At 41.9% G+C, this 25,136-nt stretch overlaps 1 protein-coding gene across 4 annotated transcripts in view; it reads right to left on the minus strand.

The window, feature by feature from the left end:
- The window catches only part of MTMR10 (myotubularin related protein 10), a 44,412-nt gene that overhangs the window by 16,198 nt on the left and 3,078 nt on the right, over positions 1 to 25,136 (minus strand). For 2 of the 4 annotated variants that reach the window (XR_004475997.2, XM_004278354.4), the window contains exons 3-7: positions 16,653 to 16,789; positions 14,795 to 14,867; positions 13,869 to 14,011; positions 7,469 to 7,559; positions 1,120 to 1,303 (exon numbers count right to left, since the gene is read on the minus strand). Coding sequence is in view for 3 of the 4 variants with exons in the window: in XM_004278354.4 (XP_004278402.1) it covers positions 1,120 to 1,303; positions 7,469 to 7,559; positions 13,869 to 14,011; positions 14,795 to 14,867; positions 16,653 to 16,789 (628 nt within the window). In the remaining variant the exon portion in view is untranslated. Of the gene's footprint in view, positions 1 to 1,119; positions 1,304 to 7,468; positions 7,560 to 12,168; positions 12,353 to 13,868; positions 14,012 to 14,794; positions 14,868 to 16,652; positions 16,790 to 25,136 lie in introns of those variants that run through there. The other 2 variants (XM_033403012.2, XM_033403013.2) reach the window with 2 other exon arrangements.

A 25,136-nucleotide genomic window follows, 5' to 3' on the forward strand; every position in this document is an offset into this window, starting at 1 on the left:
CTCCTTCTGAAAACTGGTTAAGTAAAGGGGAAAAAGTAAACATTGATACTGCCTTCCTCATACAAACTGTATTTCAGGTACTAAAGAGCTGCTGAGAGAAGAGTTCGAAAGAACTGGAATATGACAATAGCAATCCTCAATAAATAATGGATCTGGGCAATGATCCTCACTGCTAATGAATAACCATTTTGGGCAGCTAAACCCATTCTATAAAAGGGGAACTTAGCACTGGGTGGAGCAGGCTGACTGCTGTGGGGCCCACAGGTCAGTCAGCGTCACAATGATGCCTGGAGCCCCCATGATGCCACAGGGGGTGCCCAGCCCACCTGAGGAAGCATTCTTGCCTCAAACCTGGAACTGAATCTAATTACAACTGACCCCTGAACAATGCCAGGGTTAGGTGTGCAGACCCTCTGCGCAGCCGAAAATCTGCATATAACTTATAGTTGGTATGTGCTTCTTCCACACCCATGGTTCCGCACCTGCAGATTCAACCAACGGGGATCCTGCAGTACTGTAGTATTTACCGTTAAAAAAAATATCTGTGTGGAAGTGGACCCACGCTGTTCAAATCCGTGTTGTTCAAAGGTCAGCTGTAATTATTTAAGCCCTTAGAGCTAGCTAACATTTCAGATACAGTAGACAGAGGAACACATTAAAGGACACCACAGTGATAAACCCAGAAATATCTAGAAAGGGAAAAAGTCCACAGAACATTTGACCTAGTTTTGTCAACAAAAAAAAAGGCAAGTAAAAAAAAGGGATGGAAGGAGACTATCATAGATTAAAAAGCCTGAGACAGATCATGCAAGTTCAATGTGACCCTGATCTGAACAAACCAACCGTAAAAGACACGTACAAGATACGAACGCAAATAAACACTGACTGGATGATTGACAATACTACTGGAATTATCAATTTCTTTCAATGGATATTGACATTGCAATTATGTTTTTAAAAAAAGTCCTTATCTTTAAAAACAAAATATTCATTAAAACATTATTAAAAATAAATATTCCATTAGCCATAACTTGAAAGTTATCAATGACAGCAGAGTTTGATGATTACTCCTAAGAAGTCACTCCCAGCCATGAACAACACTGTCAAAGCTGGACTTACCAGGTGGATATCATGTAGCCCTCGTTAATGGAACAAACTCTCCACCCGGAGGCACCTGTCCTCTTGACTTCTCTGTCCCAGTCAGAGTAAGTTTCAAACAGAGGAGTTTTTTGGCTGCTGCCACCCCCAACTCCAATGCCACCGCCGCCTCCACCTCCTGAGGGTATTCCATTAGCTTTGCTGGCTGTAAGAAAAAGCAATAGTATTAATTCTGCTTCAAATTCCCTCTCCTCTCTGTGCCTCCTGTCACAAACACACTGCAATGTGGCACCTCTTCCCTGTTTGTCTCAGGTATCTCCAAAGCCCCCCTACCCCTTCCGGCCGTCCTGGGCAAGGGGCGGCCCCCCCGCAGGACAGCCCACTGTGTCCCGTCCTCGTCCAGCTCGTCCCCACCCTGCAGCACCTTCGATACCCTGTCCTTCCGCTGGCTCTGCCTTCAACGCCTTCACTCACAAACGGGCAAACTTGGCTTTGAAAGGGCTTTCACGTGACCACACTAGACCACTCTCGCTACTACGCTACACAGTTCCCCTCCCTTTTACTGGCCACCTTCTGAAAGGGTGACCGATGCCTGCTGCTCACGTTTCCTCCTTAACTTCCAATTGTCTCCTATCCCTACCGGTTTACGGACACCATTCACAAGCGTCCCTCAACTCCCTACCCCAAGCTATGGCGTAAATCCAAGTCACTGCTAGTTTTCTCCCCACATTTTGCCTGGAAAAATAAACGCATCCAACAATCAACTCCATTCTCAAGCTGTCCGAATCTTTCATCTTTCCAGTGTTTACTTCTTAACCCTTCTCTATGTATGACTCGCTATGACATTCTTGGTCTCCTATATCTACACGATTTTTCTTTGATAAGGTGACATAGATTCCTTAGCCTCCACCAGAGTGCCAGTCCACTGGAGACTCAGCAGAGGGCCTGGACTTGACCTTCCTTAGCAAGGAGCCTTCTCCACTTGAGAGGCACGGCCACCTGCTGGGAGCATGCGCACAGCCTCAGGAGGGCCTCAGAGTGACCACAGAGAAAGAAGGTGTCCCCACAGGCAGCCTGATCTGGGTGACAGACGCCATCCCTCTCCTGGCCCAGGGTCTCCTTGTGCAGGCTGCAACCACGGCCAGTCTCTCAGCTGACAGCCCGACCGATGTTCTGCTGCACTCAGACCAGCCTGCAGCTGCCACAGGACACAATTCCTGAAATCAGGCTTTCAGGACGCTACCCTTGCCCCCAACTGTGCAATCATACTCATTTCCAACTGAATCCAGCAAACCTAAACAGCTTCTCTTAAAGAGCCCTCGCAGACCTGCCCTGTAACTAAAGTTCCTGCCCGTTACTGCCGAACTCCCATCCTCCTGCAGCCGTGAAAACCCTTCTTTGTCCCCTCAACATGCCACGCCTGTTCCCGTGGACTATTTACTAAACCTGGTGCAAAACAGGTATTTTCTGAGAACCTACCACATGCTAAGGCCTGAAAACTGACAAGCGAGCTAAGATTTCACCCCTTCTTTGAGGCGCTGGTGACAGCGCGCCGGGTGGACGAGAGCGATGCGGGCGGAGAGGGAAGCCCACTGTGGCTGGGGCTGCAGGCTGGGACGGGAAGGTCTCCGACCCGAGCAGCTCTGAGCAGAGTCCTGAGGAACCAGCCAATCCAAATGCTCGCAGGTGGCTGGTGAGGAGGAGACAGGCGTGCTAGGCAGAGCGGGACGTAAGACATGCGGAAGGACGGCACAGCACCGAGTAATGAACTACAGCGAGCACAGTAAGGGTGCCAGAGGTGGCGGAAGGGAGGCTGGGAAACGCGACGGGGCCTAGCCTCTCAACCCGTGCTGCACCAGACAGGAACCACCAGCCACACGTGCTGCTTAAATTTCAACTGAAATTTAAATTAAACAAAGATTTTAAAATCAGTTCCTCAGTTGCACCAGGCACATTAAAGTGCTCAATGGCCACATGTGGCCAGTGGCTTCTCTACTGGACGATGCAGGTGACAGAACATTCCCATTACTGGACGGTGCTACTCTAGATTATAAAGGGTCTCAGGTACCAGGCTAGCACTTTTGCATTTTATCCTTTAAGTGGCATCAGAATTATAATTATGATGATTCTGATTTTAACAGAGCTTGTTAAAAATGAAAATGCCACTTCTAAGCCCGTATTCTGGTGGGCCACTCTGTCTCAGTGCCTGCTCTGGAGTAACAACCACCAGAGGACGTGCTGGGGAACTTGGGACTTGGGATCTCTCCAGAACACGGAACCTCCGTGGAACTTCCAGGCAATTCCCATTTCACACGCTGTGTAGCAGAGCACCAAAAACCACAGCAGCTAGCCAATACTAGAAAACCTAAGGAATTCATCATATGACCAAATTAAAGGGGAAAAAACCCTCGCAAGTGCAGAAAAACATTTGAAAGAGTCCAACACGTGCTCATGATATAAAATACAGAAAAATTTATCAAATTGGGAATAAAAGGGAATTTCCTTCACTTGATAAAGGGTACTTATCAGAAACACACAGCAAACATCATCCTTGTTAGAACCAGGAACAGAAACACTACCTGCTACCATCATTACTATTCAACATTGCACAGAGGTCCCCGCCATGCAATGACCACCACCACCAAGACACACTGGAACTTTGTAAAGAGCTATGTAAATACTTGGCAGCTCAGCCCTAGCTGGGAGTCCAGACCTGCATACTTTTCAGTGTTCTGAGGTTACAGACTTAGGAAGCTAGGCTGAGAACATGCTCACTGTTTACAAGATTGGTCCTCTGGCAAAACATATAAAGTCTCAAGATCTAACTAACAATAGGTGAATTTTTCTGAACACAAAGTGAGAGCAACTACAAGATCTAGTACTGTTTGCTATTTCACAGGTTTTACTTGTGTAGAACCTGTCCATTTCTCAGCAACCAGGACCAGATTTCTGATATACTCAACATCTTCAGTGAGAGCTTATTATGGAATGTGTAGCAGGTACCCAATCTGCCATTAGAAAGTCTGGAAATTTTAATGCTTTTCAGAAGGTCCCAGAGGCCCAATGCCTGTGGCCTGCTCTACTAGTGGATTACTAATAGGGGCTGCAGCAACACACTGGCCAAGCCAGTCGTCTTAGGAAGATCTGGCTCCCCTGACAGTTACCTGACTGAGGTTTTAGGACACCCCTCCTCAGCCAACTGAAAATGAAACAAGGTCAGCCCTCCCGACCGTCATTATCTTCTGTGACACAGTTCACAAGTCTAATCCTAGATCAAGTTGAAATGATCTTAGAGTTTCCACTTAACTAGCCCCCTCCATATTTAGAATGGCCTCAAGCAACAGTAAAGACAATAAAAGTTGTCAACAAATGAAAAGAAAGCCTATCGCTTTGATGACACTGCAGAAATGAGAAGTCACAAAGAAGGGTGAAGAAGGGGAAAACAGAACTGCGATCATTAAGAAGTTCAAGAGAGCGGAGCCAACAAAGTGGTTCAGACAGGAGATTTGGACTTTATGGGCCTGGGGTGGGGCCAGCATGGCTGTCTTTCTAAAAGCTCCCCCAGGGATTCCGGTGCACAAGGCTGGTGTACTCCTATTCCCGAGACACGAGGCCCAATCACAACCATTTACAGCTACACTGAAAATATTAAAAAAACTGACAAGCAACAAACTTTAAAAATTTCTACACTATTTCAAATGGATTTTGTCCTCTGTAAGTGGTTTTCAAATAAGCATCTAAAGGAAAACCTAATACTAAGACCCATGTTTAAAAAAAAGGATAAAATTACGAAGTAAAATAACGTCACTGAAAATGTCCATCTTCTGCTGTGAGCCTACACTGCACCTTGAGATTATGTCACTGCATCTGCAAGCAGGTGTCTGTCATGCAGTGGAGCTGCCAACACTGAGGCTGCAGGTAACCTGAGGTTTTCAATTCTTTAGTCCAGAAGTATAATCTGACATCTTATCAATTTTATAACAAAGATGGATCTGTATTTTTGGGACATTATTTGTCCAATAATAAGCTAACTGGTGAAAACAGCATCCTCGTGGTTTCTTTCAAGTTAAAAGAGCAAAAATAGAACCGTCGTTCCTGTCTGTGCCAGTGCCGCCTGCGGTGTCAGCGTGCGGAGCGTCCCGAAGCCTGTGGGTGCTGGGCATCCCCCATACTTCAGGATCCTCGCAGAAGAACCTGGATGACTGGCTTTTCACTCAAGTGATGCCGAACACGAAAGAAAACCTCAGAAGGCCTAAGGCCAGATTCTTAGACAATTGCAGGGGACATCCTCTAGCTTCACATCTTATTTGTGGAAACAGCTTTGTCACCTACCTGCCTGCAAAAAGGACTTCTTTAATCCAGCCAATGAATCAAGGTGTCATCCAGAAGTTCAAGAGTGGATTATTGGGCCTCTTTCACTCACAAATTAATGAATTCTGACTGCAGTGTGTGGAAATTTCAGGCTTCTTTTGCTCTTAAAGGTGCAGTTTATGCTTCTGCAACAGCATGGAAGGATATGAAAGGATGTTACCCTATGAGGAATCTTAACAAAACTTTGGCCAAGTGTTATGTTTATGAAGTGACTGTCAAGGAGGAGGAGTTTGAAGGATGCAATATAAAAGTGTTCCTGAATATTTTAAGTGTTACTTATCAATCGTTATTTTCTCCACAAGCTACATATGAGAAGATACAGAGAAGTGACTGACGGGAATAAGGAAACCAGTAGTAGGAAAGCTATGGACTGAATAAACTGCTATCAACCCAGAGATGCCCACGAGGAACGGATGAAGACAACCGTGAGAAGTAACTGAAGCAGGCATCACGCCACCAAACACATAATGAAGTTCACTGTACTTGCTGAACATTGTGCAGAACTCATGGGTCTGTACCCTGGACTGGAAAAAGGTATCATCTACTAGGAAAAAGGTATCATCCAGAATTGGTTTTGATCATCAACAAATGCAAGTGGGAATCAAAGGCTCTCCTACGACTCTTGTGCCCCTTGAAGCTTTCATCTCAGTTACTCTCTCACATCTCTGGGTGAGAGTCCTGTTGAGGATAACCCTGATGATCACGGTCTGCAGCTGAAGATGCGCCAAAGGAATGTTTGCCTAGCTACTAGTGCGGATCTACAATACTTTATTTTCGGACGAGAAGTGAATTTTCTTTATGTTAAGAAATGAACTTTAAAAATTAGTTGTATTGTTCAAGGCTAGATTACAATTAGTTGCACAGTGATAAGAAAAATTAAATTATAAGTATTTCGTTACCCCATTTCTGTTAGTACCATAAGATAAAAGCTATGACCTTTGCATATCATCTCTATGGCGTTTACAGTGTACTTATACCATATGCATCTGCAGATACTGTGTATTGTTCCTACATTTTAATGAATTTACAATACAGTGATACTGGAATATACTTTTATTATACAGATTGTTTAAATTACTATATATGTTCTGAGGTAACAAAATGTAAAGGACCAGTAAAATTAGTAATTTGTTTTAGACCATGCTGGCTGGGGTGAACGGCCCTTTCACTATAAACGTGTAGCTGAGTCATCTCTCTCCCTTGAAGACTGGGAGAGCACATGATCCAGCAGGCAAATGGACATGTGGTCACTAACCTACGAGGAGCTAATGTCAGACATGACCTCATTGCTTTTTCTCTAGCCTTTTATGAGGTTAAAAAAAAAGAAAATTGGTTGATCAAAATTACAATTATTTGTATATAAAAAGAATGCACAGAATTACACGATCACTTGGAATATTCCTTGGTGATGTCATCACTGACATATATGTGTACAGAACTATTCACTTTTATAAAAACCGTTTAAAATACACTTGTCTTTTGGATGAATGCTCATCTTCCTTTCATGAATCTTATTCAGAAATATAAAATCAATATTTTGACAATCTTAATGAAGTCCACTAAAAAGTTTAGCCATTTCAGCTTCTGCATGAAATCACACCTTGCCAAAAAAGATCATGAGTTTCAAATATCTTTTAATTTTCTGCCAGTTTTCTTAAAAGATAAGATTACTTTAACTCAAGTTACCAACTAACAGGCGGGGAGGGAGAGGTATCTTCCTTCATCATAAAATACAAGCCAGTGACTACAGGCAAAATACTTAACATGATTCTCATAAGCCTATGTTTACAGTTGCTTATAGGTTCTTCCCCGTCACTTTTTAAATGTTATCTGACAAATGTTATCTCTTTTAGTATATAGTGCTTACTTCTCTAACAGTTATGAAGCTAATAATTCTACAATCATTAAAGCTCATGTACTTGGAGGCGTCTCATAAAACATAAGAATAAAATTTAGACAATGTAAAGTTAGTCACAATAGTTAATATTTTCATATTTACCTGAATTGTGGTATTTTTTCCCAACATATTCAAATGCAAAGAGTAGCTGGAGGTCTGTTGGCTGGGAATAATGAGCTATTGCAAGGCATACCTAGGAAAAATTCTACATTTAGAATTGATTTCAACACACTTAGTTAAATGAAATGTACAATAAGGCCTTGAGTGTGGGAGCGTCATCTGGGGCAGGGATTATAGACTTATTTCCATGTTTTCCTGTTGACCTAGAGTGTGAAAGAGCTCCTTAATGCCAGGGATTTCATTCATTGTTGTGCCCCATGACACTGTTTAATCTTTAGTGACTACATGCTAAGTATTCAGTAAGTGTTTGCTGAGTTGAATTTTAACAGGAATGTACTTTTATTCAGATAAACAAAACTTGAAAACTAATGAAGCATTCTCCAAAAAGGCAGTGACATATCCACTCCTAAAAAAAAGAAAAAGAGAAGTTTCATTTTTTATGGACTATAATGATTTAATACCATCAATTTGGAAGGCTTACTGTTAGGTATGAACTTTTAATGTTCTTACCTCATGCATTAAAAATCTAAACTTAATAGAAAAGCTACAATTTTTTCTTACAAAAAAAAATTAGTAAGAAATCCAGAAGTACATGGGCGGCTCAAAGAGGTACATCAAAAAAACTGTGTTTAAATAAAATGGTTTGAGACTATGCCTATGGTGGAAAAAGTGTGGGCTTTGGAATCCAACAGATCAGGGCTTGAATCCCAGCTCTACCAAGCACCTGCCATGTAACCTGTGTGAAGTCAACTCATCTCTTGGAGCCTCGATCTGCGCACCTGTACAATGAAGATAATACCTAGGCTGCGGTGAGGATGAATAACCTTAGCATACACCTGGCCTCGGGAGGAGGCCACGTGTGGAAACATGGCTGCGATTACCCTCTACTGCTGTTGGAAAGAATGAAAGATAGTGCTCTGTGCCCATAAAGCCCTGGACTAGACCATGGGAGAAAACACTCTTAAATGAGCAAAGAAGACAGAAGAAACTGAAGACATATGCAAGGAGAGAATAATAGATGTTCTTACTTCAAAAGATTAAGCATCATTTAGAAGAAAAAGCATTAAGCCAGAATGATATACTTTTAACAGTGAGCAAGCAAGAAGTTTAGTTAATTGTTAGTCCACGTCAAATTAGCGGTGTCTGGGGTGGGTTGATGCAAATTCTATTGACTGGTAAGTATGTGTCAGTTGCTTGTTTAAAATATATTTTAAGAGTCTTCTATAGAATAAATGTTTCCTGTCTTACTAAATTAAAACATACATCCAAGAGAACAGAGTTATCATTAGTTTTAGTTTTGACTAAAAACAACAACAACAAAGAAAGCTCCTTGAAACTTATGTAATGCCTATGGGAGAGCTTTCTATGAGAGTCCCACCGAGGAAATTTAGGAGACAGTGACCTACATTCCCATCCCCTACCTGCTCAACAGTCTTTAAAGCACTTCTTCCAGCAGCAAACTACTGAAATCTACACCTTGAAAAAGTCCTCATCACTTCCTGTTCCTCTGGGCACCATATTTAGTTTATAAGCTTTGTTGCACTTTCCTCAAGATTCTTTTTCATTTTTGTCCCATTTTTCTACACCATCATAGTCACAACCTTAATCCATACTCGCCTTACGGCATCTTTGTGGGTTTCCCTACATTCTTAAAAAAAAAAAAAAAAAAAAAAAATCAACAACACTTAAGGGTTCTCTTCCAAAGATCAAATTTTGACCAACAACTTTGTTCTCCGTATAATCTGCTGTGGTTCCCAGATACCTGCATACTAAATTAAACCTTCTTATTCTAGATTCTTCACCAAACCAGCTCTCCTCTACCAGCCATCCCGTGCCCTCCCCACCACCCCTCAGCCGTCCCTGGTCTAGAAGCACATATCGTGTCTCACTCAGTCCTCGCCATCCCCTCGGCCACACTCTGCTCGAGAAACCCTTCCCCGCTGCTTAGCCAACCACGCTGTGTCTGTCCTCACCAGCCTTCCCAGACTGAGCCAACTGCACAGTATTGACTGTGGAAACCCTCCCGTTCTCTCTGAATAACAATAGTTCCAATAGAAAGCATCTCTTCAGTTAACTGTGCTTATGGAGCGGTACTTTCCAGGTCTTCACCCAATAGTCATGAGAGTGGATAAAAAGGAGGACATAGGTTCTTTGTTTTACTTCTACCACAAAGTTCAATTACTCAAGGGCAGGCACCAGGTCTCCTTCCTTCAACAGGTATTTACAGAGCCGCCACCATGTCCTAAGTCCTACGGATGCGGGAGTGAACAAACAGACACAAACCCCGTTCTCATTAAGCTTACATTCTAGTGGGGAAGACAGACACTAAACCAGAGAAACAGGAAAGACTACAGTAAATTAGACAATGATAAGTGCCAAAGGGGAAAATAAATCCAGCAGGGAAGAGGATGTACAGTGTTACAGTGAGGGAAGAAGAGAGCAGGTTAATAATTTAGAGAAAGAGACCAGGAGAGGTCTCTCTGCACAGATCTGAGGAAGCCCTGAAGACCCCTGCATTTCTGCCATCTCATCAGTAGCTTTCTGGAGGGTCTTTGTGCTTAACAGCTGCTGCACTAAAAATACTAGTTCACAAAATAAGTTACTAATATAGTCAGGAAAATGGTCCAATTCAATAATACTAGATATCACTTTCTCTGAGACATTCAGAAAGCAGTCATGGGCCTTGTTTACACAAAAGAAATGCACACATCACTGATGATGGAATATGTTTTTTATGGCCACAAAGCCTATCTGCTAGGCAAAACCCAACGTAGCCCATTTCTAAAAAGCCCTTAAAATAGCACAATCTCACATTTATAAAGGTTAGGAAACAAATGAGCTTATTTAATGGCATCCACATTTAAGGAAGACTATAAATACTGTAATAATGTGAAAGCAACTCAGTTTAATCACTTGCACAATGGTTGATTTTGGGGGGGAAGGGGACACAGCCTGAACTATAGCTGTTGTTTAGCAGTGTAACCACAAGTGTGTAGGACTTAGCTCAGGTAACCTCAGTACGGGGTACCTCTAGGAACCCTGACAAAGGTACACACAACTTGTGTCATCCGGGTTACATTCCTGTTGTCACTGCAGGACACTCTGAGAAGATCAAGAAAGCCAGGAGTCCTCTTCCTTGAGCTTTTTCCCAGAAGTCCTCTTCCTTGAGCTTTTTTGTACACACTATTTAAAAAGCCTACACCCACATTCCTAGATTCCATCACTAAGAGTTTGACTTAAAAAAGTAGGTCTCATTTTCATGTAAAATTATTCTAATTTTACAATGTACTCCCTAAGTGTTAAAAAAATTTCAGAAAAACCTCTCTCTACATCTTTAAAAACTGCCCCTGAAATAGTTCATTTGGCCTGGCTATCAGAGAAAATGAAGAAAATCTTTATTAAAGACATTAAATTATGGTAAATATTTAATTGGAGGAAAAAAAAGTAAACTACTTTTGAGGTGATTTTTGGACCAAGGCTGATATTCTTGTCTGGACAGAAGCCAGAAGTACCCACGGTTGGTGGTTTCTCCTCCCAGACCAGCTGGGGGCACAGCACTGGAGAAGATTAACACACAGCCAGTGCTGGCACGTGGGCAAACAAAACTGGTTTCCTGTATTTCTGTGGTCTGAAAGCCACCGAGGAGTAAGTCTCAGATTAAAGGCAAAAATGGCAATTCAGGAAAGGCCAACTTGTTCTTTAAATAGATGAGTTGAATTTTTATTTCTAGAAACTATGCCTGAACAAGTGGTTCATCAGAGCCAACTAATTTGAGAATGAAGTGGAGACAAGGGGCATATATTTCACTTACCATCTTTTATATATTTTTTTATGTAAGTGATAAATCATTAAAAACAATCTTTTGCCCCTCAGCAAAGGTTCTTCAAAAGGAAATGGTGGCTCAAAGTTGCTTTGAGGCCAGATGTCCAATTCTAGATATCCAAATTCCTTTTTCCTTTACATAGACCTTTCCCAAAAATCCTTATTTACAATCCAAGAATAATGAGGATGAATGTCATCTAATTTTGTCATAATACTACTCAGGAAACACCAGCTAGATTACCAGAAGGCTTTAGAGCAATATTTAACAAAATGTGAACCAATTTAGCATTCCGAGATTTCATTAATTCAAATAGGAATATAACTGCTTTCAGTATTTCCAAAAATAATCAATGGTTTACCCACCAGAGAACTCTGAACATGCATCTGGTCATTTTAAAACAATTCACAAAAATCAAAGCATTTCCAGAGAAAAGTTAGCATTCAAAATTTCCAGGAGGTAGAATCAAGCTGTAATTCCCCAATTGTTACCTAATTTTAGATGAAAACTTTCACTTGAAATAACACGGTGTGCTAGAATTTTTGTTTTTAACTCATGAAGCCGTTAAGCTTTGGCAGCCATACATGACTTAACCCTTTGTGTTTGAAAACATGTAAATCAGGGAAAAATTTCTCCATTTATATTCTTAATGCCACTGTTTCTTTTCTGTATTTCCCCCCTTATGATTGTACAAATACAAAGAGAGTATTTCTTTTGGGTCTGAGGTAACTGCTTTTGATATTTTACAACAGTGGGGAAAGAATTTTTGCCAGAAACCTGGTCTTGGGAAAGGGCATAAAAAATTGGACCAGCCTAGCCTGTTTTGAGTAGACGGTTCAATGAGGCCCCCTATAGCGCTTACCAGCAGCAACAACAGGGAAGGGATATTCTGAATTTCCACAGCACTTGTTACGTGTTTCATTCATTTGGAAGCTAATCATTTATGTGGGAACATCTTTTATGCTGCTACTTTGTACTGTTGTTTTCATTTGTTCATGCTTTATCTCCTCAACTAAACTTAGTGCACTGCCTCACACATCAAACATGACCAACAAGTACTCTAGATGGTGCAAGAACGAGCCAGATAATTATGCTTTGCAATGACTGAAATACTGTCATCTGAAAAATAGAGGAGAAAATGGGAGAGATATCAACTTTCTAAAAGAATATTGGGCCACTGTATCAATTTCTTATTTTAAAAATACCGTGTCCTAACCCCATCTCCTAAGTTCCATGGTGTCCCTGTTCTTGAAATGATACACATCCTGAAGGTAACGTTTTCACAAGCAGATTCCTGATGCTCTGATGAAATTACAACTACATCTGAGTTCAAGAAAGTAACTTGGCTAAACTATTTTATACACAGTCTACTACCTAATTAATTCTAAAGTCTTTCTACATAATAGGCATCTCAAGTTAGTAAAATGCCAAAATCACCAACTGCAGAATTGAATGGCTAAAAGTAGTCTTAAAAGTTATCTGCTGAATTTCCCATCCTGCAGCATGAAGAAAGTAGTTATACACACTCTACCTGAAAATGTTTAGCCACAGATCCCACCACCATTCTGCTACATAGCCTAGCTGCAATGGTCAGACATTTTCAGACATTCATTTCGTGTTTGCCCTCCTATAAAGAAACTGTTGACTCTGGTTCTAAAAATAAATCTATCACCTCCTCACCAAACCATAAGAAGACAGCTGCCTTAAGATCTTTCTGACAGCCACATTTTGATATCAACAGAAAATTTACTGCAGTAAGTCTACTGACCATGGAAAACAAATGCACCCCTTTTTGGTGGCACAAAAGCTCCCTCATCGTTCCTCTATTCCCGATACATGAGAGCAGGCTTCTGGAGATTCTGTTACTATTCTCTGCATTTGCTGAACCACAGACTGGCCCGGGGAGCTTTAGGACCACCAGCTTCACTCCTCTGCTAAACCCAAAATCTGGAATCAAAGAAGGAGGAATTTCTGCCCTTGAATCTTACTCCACGAGTTTGCAATAAACATTCCCCGGAAGGCAGGGGAAAAACAACCCAATTAAAAAGTCCCTAGCTTTTAGCCGCCTGTGTGGAATATCAAATTAATTCACTAAAATTTCTCTAAAGCACTAATATTTATTAGACCCCTCCTATAACTACACATTTACCTAACCCTTATGTAACCTAAGTCTAGCTTTTAGTTTATTGATAAAGCTCTGAGGTACTGAATTAAAAGTCTTACAAACCTCAATTACAATACATCACCATCTTTTCAATCTTTTTAACCAAGAAAAAAAACAGCTGGTAATGGTCTTAATGTAAAAGATATGCATGACAGCTTTTCATATTTTAGGAGCTGATTAAAAAATTACATAGAATACTTTAAAGCAGTCATAAACTAGTCCAAGGAAACAGTTCTATTAACGTCCCTGGCTTTGACTTTACATAAGGAGATATCAAATAACTTCCCCTAAAAAAACCAAAAAACAAAAAACTGAGCAATTGAGAAATGAGAACTTCCATACAGAACTGCAACTGGTAAATATAGTGCAAAACCAATGATAAAACTTAACAGGATTACCTTTTTGGCACTTTCAGGACCTGATTCATCAAAGCGAAATCTCACAATTCTGAAATCTTTACAGTAAATAATTAACTCTGTTGGATTAAATTTCAGCTTCTGGTTTGGGCCCAGGACTTTCTGCTTCCTTTTGTGGTCATTTACTAAAAAATAAAAAAATAAAAAAATTCCTTTCTTGATATTCACTCTTTAGTACACTTTAACAAATTCTTACTGAAAACAATCGGAAGGTCACCCACCACTTAGTACTGCTTCTCTAGAATCTTTCATATTTGTGTATAATTCCTAGAACTTTGGGGGATCAGTTTTAACTTTGCTTTGGATGATATTAAAGATATTTCTTTGCACAAAACCACCACCATCTATATTTAATGATTAAAATTTTAATTAAAAAGAGGACAAATACTAGAAAATATAAAAAGTCATATATTTTGGGACTTCCCTGGTGGTGCAGTGGTTAAGAATCCGCCTGCCAATGCAGAGGACAGAGGTTCAATCCCTGGTCCAGGAAGATCCCACATTTCATGGAGCAACTTTGCCCACGTGCCACAACTACTGAAGCCCGTGCACCTAGAGCCCGTGCTCCGCAACAAGAGAAGCCACTGCAATGTGAAGCCTGCACACCGCAACAAAGAGTAGCTAGCCCCCGCTCACTGCGACTAGAGAAAGCCTGCACGCAGCAACTAAGACCCAATGCAGCCATAAATAAATAAATAAATAAATATTTTTTAAAAGCCATATATTTTATATCTCCATTTAAAAATAATTTACTGATTAATTTTCCTGGGACTCAAAAAAAAAAAGGGAAAAAGCAAAAAACCTACAGAAATAAAACTCCAGCCCAAGTATTTGAGAGGTGTAACTCTTCAAGCAAGAATTCCCGAGTAGAACCAGCTTTTAGGGGCTGAGTGAAGAATAAAACATACCTGTGACTATTTGCTCAATACATGTTAAAGGGACATCATGTTCACCAAGAAGAAGGTTTCTATAATGGAATTTCTGAAATAAAAAAATACATTCATGTTAATTATTTTCCCAATAACTTCACGATGGTAATATGAGCCTTACTTTTAGGTGTGATAAGAAATTGCAACGACCATCTCTAAAAAGAACAAAAGCTTTTGCCTGTGCAGCTATGACAATTCTAAGGCTATAGTTATCACAGAACACACTTCAGTAGGAAAGTAAGGGGAGGAAGAGAGAAACACATACTGTGTTCACATTCTCTCCACCTTTCTTCCCACACTTTAAACAATAAAATTAGGTCAAGTTATATACAACAATGTCATTATAACATACAGGATATGTGATATTATACTGTCAATCACTTCACAGGCAAACACTTGCATACCTAGTTCTGGTTAAACTGTCACTAAAATAATATAAAAAAGGGGCTCCAAAGTCATCAGATTTTAATGGGTAAAATCATGGCTTGAGTTTCACAATGGAGATTTTAGAGCAGAAAATAACTTTTTACAGCAGAAAGTCTACTCAAAATAAAAATCTTTAGTCAAACTGCAGCTTATTTTTTAAACCCATTTTTTATACACACTTTCAGACTAAGGACATTGTTGATGCTATTAACCTTCTGTTGGTAGGACACTGGGTTATTTTTCCTATTAGTGGTATTGGATTTAAGCTATTCCAGGTACATGGGTCTCAATTATAGTGAAATCTGGAGCCAAAGATTGAAATAAAGCCAAAAATAAAAGGAAAAACCCAAGTTTACAGCCAAATAAGCTGTGTCTCTACATACTGGGTATCTGTAAATGCCTTAAATTTAGTCTCAATATACCTACAGATTGCAATAGATTTAAATACACTTATCCATAGTTACGTGCTTCAGTCAAAAGTTTAGAGTTAACATCCAAATATTACTATTACAAATAAAGGTCTAGGGAGTAAAAGTGTATATATAACACTTTACAAATCAAAACAGAAAATAGTTGTTGAGGGAAAGTCCAGGATTTTTAAGTTAGACAAACGAATGACTGACTTTATTTATTTATTTATTTATTTCTGTACGCGGGGCTGTCACTGTGTGGCCTCTCCCGTTGCAGAGCACAGGCTCCGGACACGCAGGCTCAGCGGCCATGGCTCACGGGCCCAGGCGCTCCGCGGCATGTGGGATCTTCCCGGACCGGGGCACGAACCCGTGTCCCTTGCATCGGCAGGTGGACTCTCAACCACTGCGCCACCAGGGAAGCCCATGACTGACTTTTTGAAAACTCAAATTATATGGAACTGTTGTTTTCCAGTAAGAATATAAAATAGCAAGAGGGTTATTAAAGAAAAACTTTATCAATATTTTTCTTCATTCTAACTACTAGAAATTTGAAATGAGAATTTGACTTTTTTGGAAAAATACTAGTTAAAGATACTATAAAATATGTAAAATGTGCAGCATCTATGAAATTATTTGCTATATAATTTTTTCTCTTTATGAGTAGTAAAAAAGGATACCTTTGTTTTTATAGATAGGTTAAAATATTTAGAAGGAAAGAATAACTCCTTTATTGAAAAGGATATATAAGCAAAGATCACAGAGGATAAACACAGCAATGTGACTTAAAACCATCTCACTAATTATACTCCTCAAGTCTCAACATTCTCCTTAAACTTTATTTTGAATTTTAATATAATACATTCCCAAACTTATATTAATCACTTATTAGTAATTTTATTATAATTTTCCCATATCTGTGCTTTATATAATATTGATAATACATACTGCTCAGAGTCAAAAGCCCTGATACGATTAAACAGCATACAAATCAAACACACCTGTAATGGCATTGGATTATCCGTAATAAAGGAAATTTTGAAGTTACTGCATATCAGTTTTCCCCACAAATCGTATTGACTTGTGTCCGATGCGATGCATTTTCTCACAAAATTGACTTCATTTACGACAATTTCTCCTTTACAAAAAGAAACATATCATTGTGTGAGCTACAACCACACCAAAAATGTCAACAGTCGCTGTGTGACCTAGAAGGAAGATTTCATGATGATGATAAGAAGAAACACTGAACCAGGACCTCACATCGGTAACAGTCACAATGGGGCATCGTGCTCCATTTGTAAATACAGAAACTGAGGCACAAAGAGCTTAAGGGTCTGAGATGGTTCAACCAGAAGGGTTGAGCTGGAGTCTGCATTCTTTACTATGCCATGCTGTCTCTCATTATTTATTTACCGAAAGGCGCCCTGGAGAAGAAATAAGCTGCACTGTCTCCTTCAGAGTATTACTTGATGGGGTATTTGTATTTTATTAACATGTGACTTGATCTCCCAAACCGGTATCTTAGATTCCTTCCTAAGACAATTCAGTATGAGAAACAATGCAGTATTAACCTCAAAATTAATAATGCAATCTATTTATTTTAACATACATTCCATAAAGACAAATTGAATTTCCCTCTGCACTCACATTATAACTTAGTTGGCAATAAAACTTTAAAATATAGTTTTAGAGTTAAAATGGAAGACTAAATAAATAAATATAAGAAACTGAAACAAAAGTTTTAATGTTCTTTGAAGAGAATAATTTTCTGCAATTGATTTAAAGCTTGGTCATCATTAATCCTTAATTTCAAGTTCTAAAATGCAACCAGACCCAGGGACATTTTTAAGTAATCATTCTCTAGGGTCCATGGTAGAAGAGTTAGGGTACTGTGCTACTTTGCCTATTTCTGTCAGTACAAACACCTCTAATAGTGATGGACAGAACCATTGCTGACAAGCCCCAAACACCCACCAATTCACAGAGAGCAACTAGAGTCTCAAAACAATCCTCTCTCTTACATAAAATGTTATAATAAATTTGAACTGCAAAAATAACTTTTATTCAAAGTTCTTAAATGTACAAGACGAGTTTTAAGAACAGAACCCTAACATTTACCTGAGGATTAAATTCAAACGTGCCCATGTCAAATTCTCGGCTCAGACCAATGGAGTAATTGTCTCTTCTGCAGACAAGCCTCCCCCACGTAGCCTCCCGCCCTCCTCCCCACCACCCCCCGCACCCTGAGCCCCGCCGCTGTCCTCATTCTCCCTCTCCAGCCACACTGGCCTTTTAGTCCCTCTCAGGGGCCGGACTGCAAAGATCCATGGGGTCTTCGCACATGCTGTGCCCATTTCCTGGAATATGCTTTCCTTCTGCCTCAGCCCAATCGCTTTCTCAGGAATGCCTTAAAAACTCTCCGTGCCTAGATTAACTCCCTCAATCACAGCATCATTTACCTGTAATTCCCAGCAATGACCACAGCTGCAATTATGCATACTCTACGTATTTCAAAACCACTGCCTGTCTCACCCTCAGGATCACATGCCCCATGAGGGTCAAAAATGGACTGGTTTTTCTCTGATGCTGACATTTTAGTTGCAAGGCAAAGGCTCAGCATGGGGCAGGGGCCTGGTCAATGAGTGCTGAACACCCGAGTGAATGAACCACTTCACTGCTCCAGGTTCACCAGACCAGCACCACCAATGGAGCAGGAGTGGTTCCAGACAGACAGAAACCAGTGACGTAACACGGCCACGCGCCAAGAGGGTCAGGAGATAAGTGCTGGCGGGTGAATGCACATGAAGTCAGAAAACTGTCCCAGAGCCACCCCTGCTCGCCTACCACACGCACAGAGAGCTGCAAAATCTACCAGTGGGAAGGAAGAGATGGAGGGCTTGTGGGACAGGACACATGGCCACACTAGTGCCGTCAGCCAACCACGTTTATGATGCACGTGCTTGGGCAGCACTTCTCCACCAACCCGACTCTCTTCCCAAGGGCACAAATGTAACATATCCAGTCCACAAAGGCAGCGAGAATGTGACAAAGATGAAAGGAGGAGAAGGCATTTAATGGGTCCAGGGCTTGGCCAACCCAGATGCAGCCCCCTGGTTTTTGTAAATAAAGCTTTACTGAAACCTATCCATGCACATTCATTTGTGTACCGTCTATGACTGCTTCCACAGGACAAAGGCAGAGCTAAGTGCTTGCAACCAGAGACCTCACGGCCTGAAAAGTCTCAAACATTTACTGTCTGGGACTTGACAGGAAAAGCTTGCCCAGCTCTGTGCTAGAGATGGTGGCTTAAGTGACAACTCTTAACATTATGTGAAACAAGCCTTGGAAGAAGTACTCAGGCATATCCTGTCAGAGGAAAGGCACTTTCCACCTGCAATGGTACAATGCCCTCAGAGCTTGGGAGGCCTGCTCAGCAGCACTGAGGACCAACAACCTTCCCCCAGAATGTGTCTGCCACAGTCAGGTCAAAAGATTCCTTTCTCACCAATGAGCCGCAGCACTCAGCAGAAGTGAAGCTGAAATCCAGGCCTAACTGCTCTGCTCCCCATTCTCCATCATAAAAAAGCAAAATTAAGCACAAATCTGTGAATGAACTCTGTGGGGCTAGATTAGAGTCTGAGACATCGGTATAAACTCAGGTATATCTTAATATATACAAAGATGGAGAGGTAAAGAAACAAAGGGAGGTGTGTGCATACATGGCTTACTGTGCATGTGTTCATTTTCTACTCTGTCTCCTGAAAACGCCTCCAGTAACAAACCACATTCGGCACTCAGATCTTGGTATTTAAATACCATTCTCCAATAAAATGAACCAGGACTCAGTGGAGAAATGTTTGACTCCAGGGCTGGGGCAGAGGAAAGACATACTGAATCTGGAGCTTCTGATAGTTCCAGAATGCCAGAAAGTAGGGAAGGGAAAAAGAGAGGGGGGAATGGGGGTGGGGGAGAGAAAGAGAGACAGAGACAGAGAGAAAGAGAGAGAGAGAAAGAGAGAGAGGACATTTCAAAAGGATAGAGGAGCCAAGATGAAAGAATTCATCATCCATCAGTAAAGACGGAGAAACTGTCACAGGCTGGAGACTAGGGAGACATGGTGTCCTGGCAGGGGCGCTAAAATAATGGCCATTAGTGAAAAAACTAGGGAAATGTCAATAAAACTTGCAGCTTAGTTAACAGTACTGTTAGTTTCTTAGTTCAGCTAAATTTATCGAGGTTATAAGATAGTAACATTAGGGGAAGCTGGGTGAAGAGTATGTGTTAACTATCTGTACCCTTTTACAAATCCAAGTTTATTTAAAAATAAAACTACTAAAGAAAAGAAGATGGACAAGAAATATACGAAACAACAGCAACAACAGTAAAATAGGGACCCACTGGGTTATGGTCTTTGAAGGAAAACTGTTACATAGCTTTCTTAGTGGACAGTGGAAATGGGCCTGGGGGATAGAAAGAAGTAGGGTGGGATGGAGGGAAAGAAGAAAAGGAGGGCATTTCCGGGGAGATGCCGAACTGGGACTTCTTATTATCATAAGCATGTAATAAAATAAGCACCAAGTTAACCTGGCTTGAGTTTTAGTTGACGACACTAAATTTTGTTCACATGGAACCATTCTCTAAAATACATGGATCATGCAGCACGGCTCTCTGCTCATACTTCATAAAAAAAGCGGAAACCCTGGGTAGGAACTGTCCTCAGCTACTGCCAGGCACGAACTGCAGTCCTGCGGGCCGGGAAACCAGCTCACAGGCGGGAGAGAAACAGGGGATTCAGAGCGCCTCTTCCCAGAGGGGACAGATGCAGAAACAGAAGAGCGCCCAGACGGTTCTTGCTACATTTTAAATTAGTGACCTTGAGGAGGAAACTTAGAACTGAAGCTTCAAAGCTCCCAGAGACTGTCCTCCTGGGCTTTTCCGGCAGGAGGGCGGTGTGCTGCCAGCCATGTGGGAGGACCCTCAGCACCGGGCACTTGCCAGCACACCACGAGCAGGAAGCGATAGGAGCCGCACGAAAGAAAAAGCAGGAAGCGAGCTTCAGTGCAGGGTATGCAAAAAGCACCAGAGAAAAAATTGTCTAAATTAGAAGATGATGGGCCAAGACGTTCTACTATAACCTGGGAAGGAATCAACAAATCATCAAAGTTTGTTTTCTCAAGACCCTTTCATCTGTAAAGATAAATAAGAAAGGAAATATAATTAAAATTAATAAGTCTCTAAATGGTATAGCTAGGGAAGTTTTTAACTCCCTGAGAACCAAAAATTATGTCACATTATCTTTCATAATACCTCACACATTTAGAAAGTCAATACATGTTTGATGAATTAAAATAATTTTTCCCATAAATTTTAGCTTGAAAAATAGTTTAAGACAAAGCCTCACTGTACACAGTAGCTAACTTACGGAATGTGCAGAGGCCCAAGGCATAGCTCAGTCTGTGGCTTTACATTCAGTGAGTGACCATCCCAGACAGCCTGGGACTGGGGATTCCTGGCGTGCAGGACTTCCAACATTAAAGCCAGGGTAGTCCAAGTGTCACCTGAGCTGCAGCGAACTTCAGGAATTAAAGTGGCCTAACAGTTACTAAGGGAAGCTGAAACTCTGTACAAGATGAGCACAAGACATCGGAGGCCGCTCCTGGTACTCACAGGGTCACGCATGATACAAAAAAGCATGGAATCAAGTACCACGTCCAGTAAGAGCTACCCACGATGGGGGCTGGAGGAAGGTCAGCAGTGCAGACCTCAGGAAGAAACCAGAGGAAAATCTTGAAGGCAGATGAGGGTTAAGACAGAGAGAACACATGATCACAAAAACAAAGGCCTGAATAAGGAAAAAGGCATCTGGGTCTGAGTGAAGCAGATATCAACATTGGGAAACAGTGCAAGGGGTCAGCAAGGTGAGTGTCAGCAAACTACAGAGGTTACAGACTTTGGATTTTATTTTTGGTTTAAGCAGGATTTTCCTTAAGGGGATTCACGAAGAGTTTCTGAGCAGGAGCTGCAAGGTCAGGAGTAAGGAGGTGACCTGAGGTCCTCTAACAGGCGCTGGAGGAATGGACAGCTCCAAACGCTCAGAAGAAGGTTGTCCAGGTGAGGCACAGACCCAATGCTAAGACACCGCAGTTGGATAAACCGTTCATGGTTCCAAGGAGCAGTTACAAGGCCTTCTGTCTTTCAAAAGCAGGGTATCTAAGAGTTAAAATACTACGAAATTCAGTCTACGAGGATCTCTAAAGCCTATCTACAAAAAACCAAACCAAAACAAAAAACACCTGAAAGAGACAGTCTGCTTTAAGGGATTCACAATCTAGTTGAGGAAATAAGACGTACAGTGAGGTAGAGGACAGTAGAACATAAATGGTCCAAACAGTGAACATGTAAAAAAAAAAAAAAAAAAGCAATAAACAAGACAGCTGCCCAACAATGGCTATTTTCATTTTCCGGATGGCCCTAGGTCGTATCCTTTTCTGATCTGATTACAAAAGACTCGGACAATCAGCGCATTCATTATCGATCTACTAGTTAATCTCCTAATGGAAGTGCTGCTGGCACTGCAGATGGAAGAGGGAGGGCCGAGCCGACCCTCGCCTGTGCACAGAGGCTGAGTCTTAGCGGGCACCACGGGGCAGAGCACAAGTCCTCTCCCGACTGCCAGGCCCTCCCCAAATGCGGCTCAGGTGCCCTTCCTCCAAGCCTGCACAACCTCGGCTCTCCTCCACTGAAGCACTTGCCAGTGAACTGAGACTCAGGGCAGGAGCCCTCTTCTTCGGCTGCTCCCCCTCTACCAAGCAGTACGGAATGAGCAGTCAGTACCCACTCAACCATCAACTCAGGCCGTGGCCACAGCACTTCAGGCCATCCCCCTCCCACCCCACAGATCCCTAAAATGATCACGTCCCAGGGACCTCCCTCGTGGTCCACTGGGTAAGACTCTGTGCTCCCAATGCAGGGGACCCGAGTTCAGTCCCTGGTCGGGAACTAGATCCCGTGTACATGTCGCAATGAAGATACCGTGTGCCGCAACTGAGACCCAGTGCAGCCAAAATAAATAAATAAATACTAAAAAAAAAAAATCATGTCCCAGAGAGAGAGAGGAGAGAGAAAGCCCACCGAGCCCCACTCGCTGCAAATCTCATCCCCTCACGACAAAGCCGTTGGCATTCCACCAGCCTCTGCTCAGCTCGGCCAGAGACAGGAAGTCCACTGACTCCCGAGACATTCCATTTTCTGGCAGCTGAAATCGTTTGAAAGTTGCTTGTCAAGCTGGGTCAAATCTGTCTGCTGTGGAAAGGGCAGAGCCGAGGACAGAGCTCTTTTTACCTCACCTAGAGCACTCCCTCTAGGACAACATCCAACCCACCGGCTATCCAATCCCAAAGCATAAATCTGGACCCTGGTGTCAGCACAGTCAGGCAGGCCCTGCTGCTTAGTGGTTAAAGACATAGCCTGGGAGTCAGGCTCCTAATCCTGGCTCTGCCCTTGCTTGCTGGGCAACACTAGACAAGTTACTTAACCTCTATGACTTGTATAGTTTTCTCACCTGTCAAAGGAAGATAAACTGGTACCTTCCTGACAGGGCTGTCATGAGGAGTAACCTGTAAGCTATATCATATATTAGTTAAGGATCTTAGTTGAAAGTGTAAGAAACATGCCCGGAACTAGCCTGGCAAAAAGAAATATTCTGTGGCTCTGGTGTCAGCTGGACTTCAAGGAAAATGGGACCATCAGAACTCTCCCTCAGTGTTCTGCCTCTGCCGCTGTCAACACGTGACGTCATTCTTTTGGACAAGTCTGCTGGTGCTTCAGCCACGGATGGCGCTATAGAAAAGGATCTCTTTCCTCAGTACCAATCTGAAAACATCCAGAGGCAAACCTGTGCTCATGCTAGCAGTCTGGGGGTGGGCTATCATCTTTGCTGGCCACACGAGAACCCCGGGCTGGGTGGAGATGGGGAAGGAGAATTTGTCAGAAGAGAGAGGGTGCATTTCTCAGAAGATGGTGGAAAGACTCCAGGCAGATAAAACAACTGATGTTCTCTGTGTGAGTGTTCATTAAATTGTACCTATAATATTACAATAATTTCATGGAGTGATTTCCAGTTCAGATTCCACAAAACAGGTATACTACAAAAATAATTCAGGGAAACTACACAAGAGCTAACTTAAAAACTTTTTTAAAGTCACAGCTACTACTAGAAGAACATATCTACACCAAAGAAGCTGGAAGGACATAATCTCAGAATTTAAAGCAAATCAATTTAGCTTTATGGAAAAAACCTGCATTTTTCTTAATTTTCTCAATTTGACCAAGGGCTGATAAAAACTTCATCCAGATCTGATGTCAGCCAGGCCATGACTAGAATCTGGGAACCACTGGTCCAGGTCACAGTCTTCTGCCTTGTCCACAGGCAGCATGGAGCTTGCCCCAGCCCTGCTGCAATTCAAGCCCACTCCTCCTCCAGCACCTTCCCAGCTAGCATGAAGCCAGGAACCCAGGAGGTGCTCACAGACTCAGTGAACGGATCCACCAGCCCAGCAGCTACCCAAACAGACACAAGCTTAGTGTGGCAACACCTGTTCTCACAAACATATGCTGGAACACACACACACATACACAGTTTAGAATTCATACTCTCCCTCTTTTCAAAAGGACTGGGGTGATTTTACACACACAACACAATCGTCAAAGAATGAGATTCAGGTAATGACGGGAAGATGAAGAGAAAGCCTAGGCAAAGGCCAGGTGCTTTGACAGAGCACTGTATTTCAGTTCTAGGCTCAGGTACAATTTTCTTGAGAAGTGTGGCTTTGGGAGAGAGCAAGACACATGGCATAAAGTAAGAGTTTTCCCCTTCCTCCTAAACCTGAGAGTTGGTCTGTTTGTCTGTGTATGTGCGCACACACGCATGGCTACGGGAACAATTTAAGCAGGTGGTCTGAGGGGTCCTTTCACTGTCATTCACTCAACCAACATCTCGATGCACTATGCTGGACACTGGGTACCACAAAACTGAATTAGATACAATCTCCATCTCAAGGAGTTTCATGAACCAGACAAGCTGAATATTACTAACATAAACCACAATCTAAATTAAATTCCTAGTCAATTTCTTCTGTTTTCTTTGTTTAATAAAAGCTGAAGATCATTTTAAATTCAGCCTCGTTAAGTTCAACAGAGCACTTGGTAACTGCAAATAAACAATTGATTTTGTGTTTCAATTTTCATCTGCTTATTGAATTAAAAGTTCAAACTTTGGGCAACTGAAGTAGGATATCCTTGAACCCAAGGCATTTTGCCAAAGCATAACATCCAACACTATACCTCTGAACAATTACTTCCTTGTTTCGCGTGCCTGTGCAAAGCCGCAGGTGACTTGGCCAAGTTTTCTCTTGGTTTCTGACTATAATGAAGGCCAGAACTATATTATGAAGCCCTCTTAGGCAAAGCCCTAGTGCAGCCCA

This window comes from Orcinus orca, chromosome 2 (genome assembly GCF_937001465.1).
Source record: "Orcinus orca chromosome 2, mOrcOrc1.1, whole genome shotgun sequence".
Lineage (NCBI taxonomy): Eukaryota > Metazoa > Chordata > Mammalia > Artiodactyla > Delphinidae > Orcinus > Orcinus orca.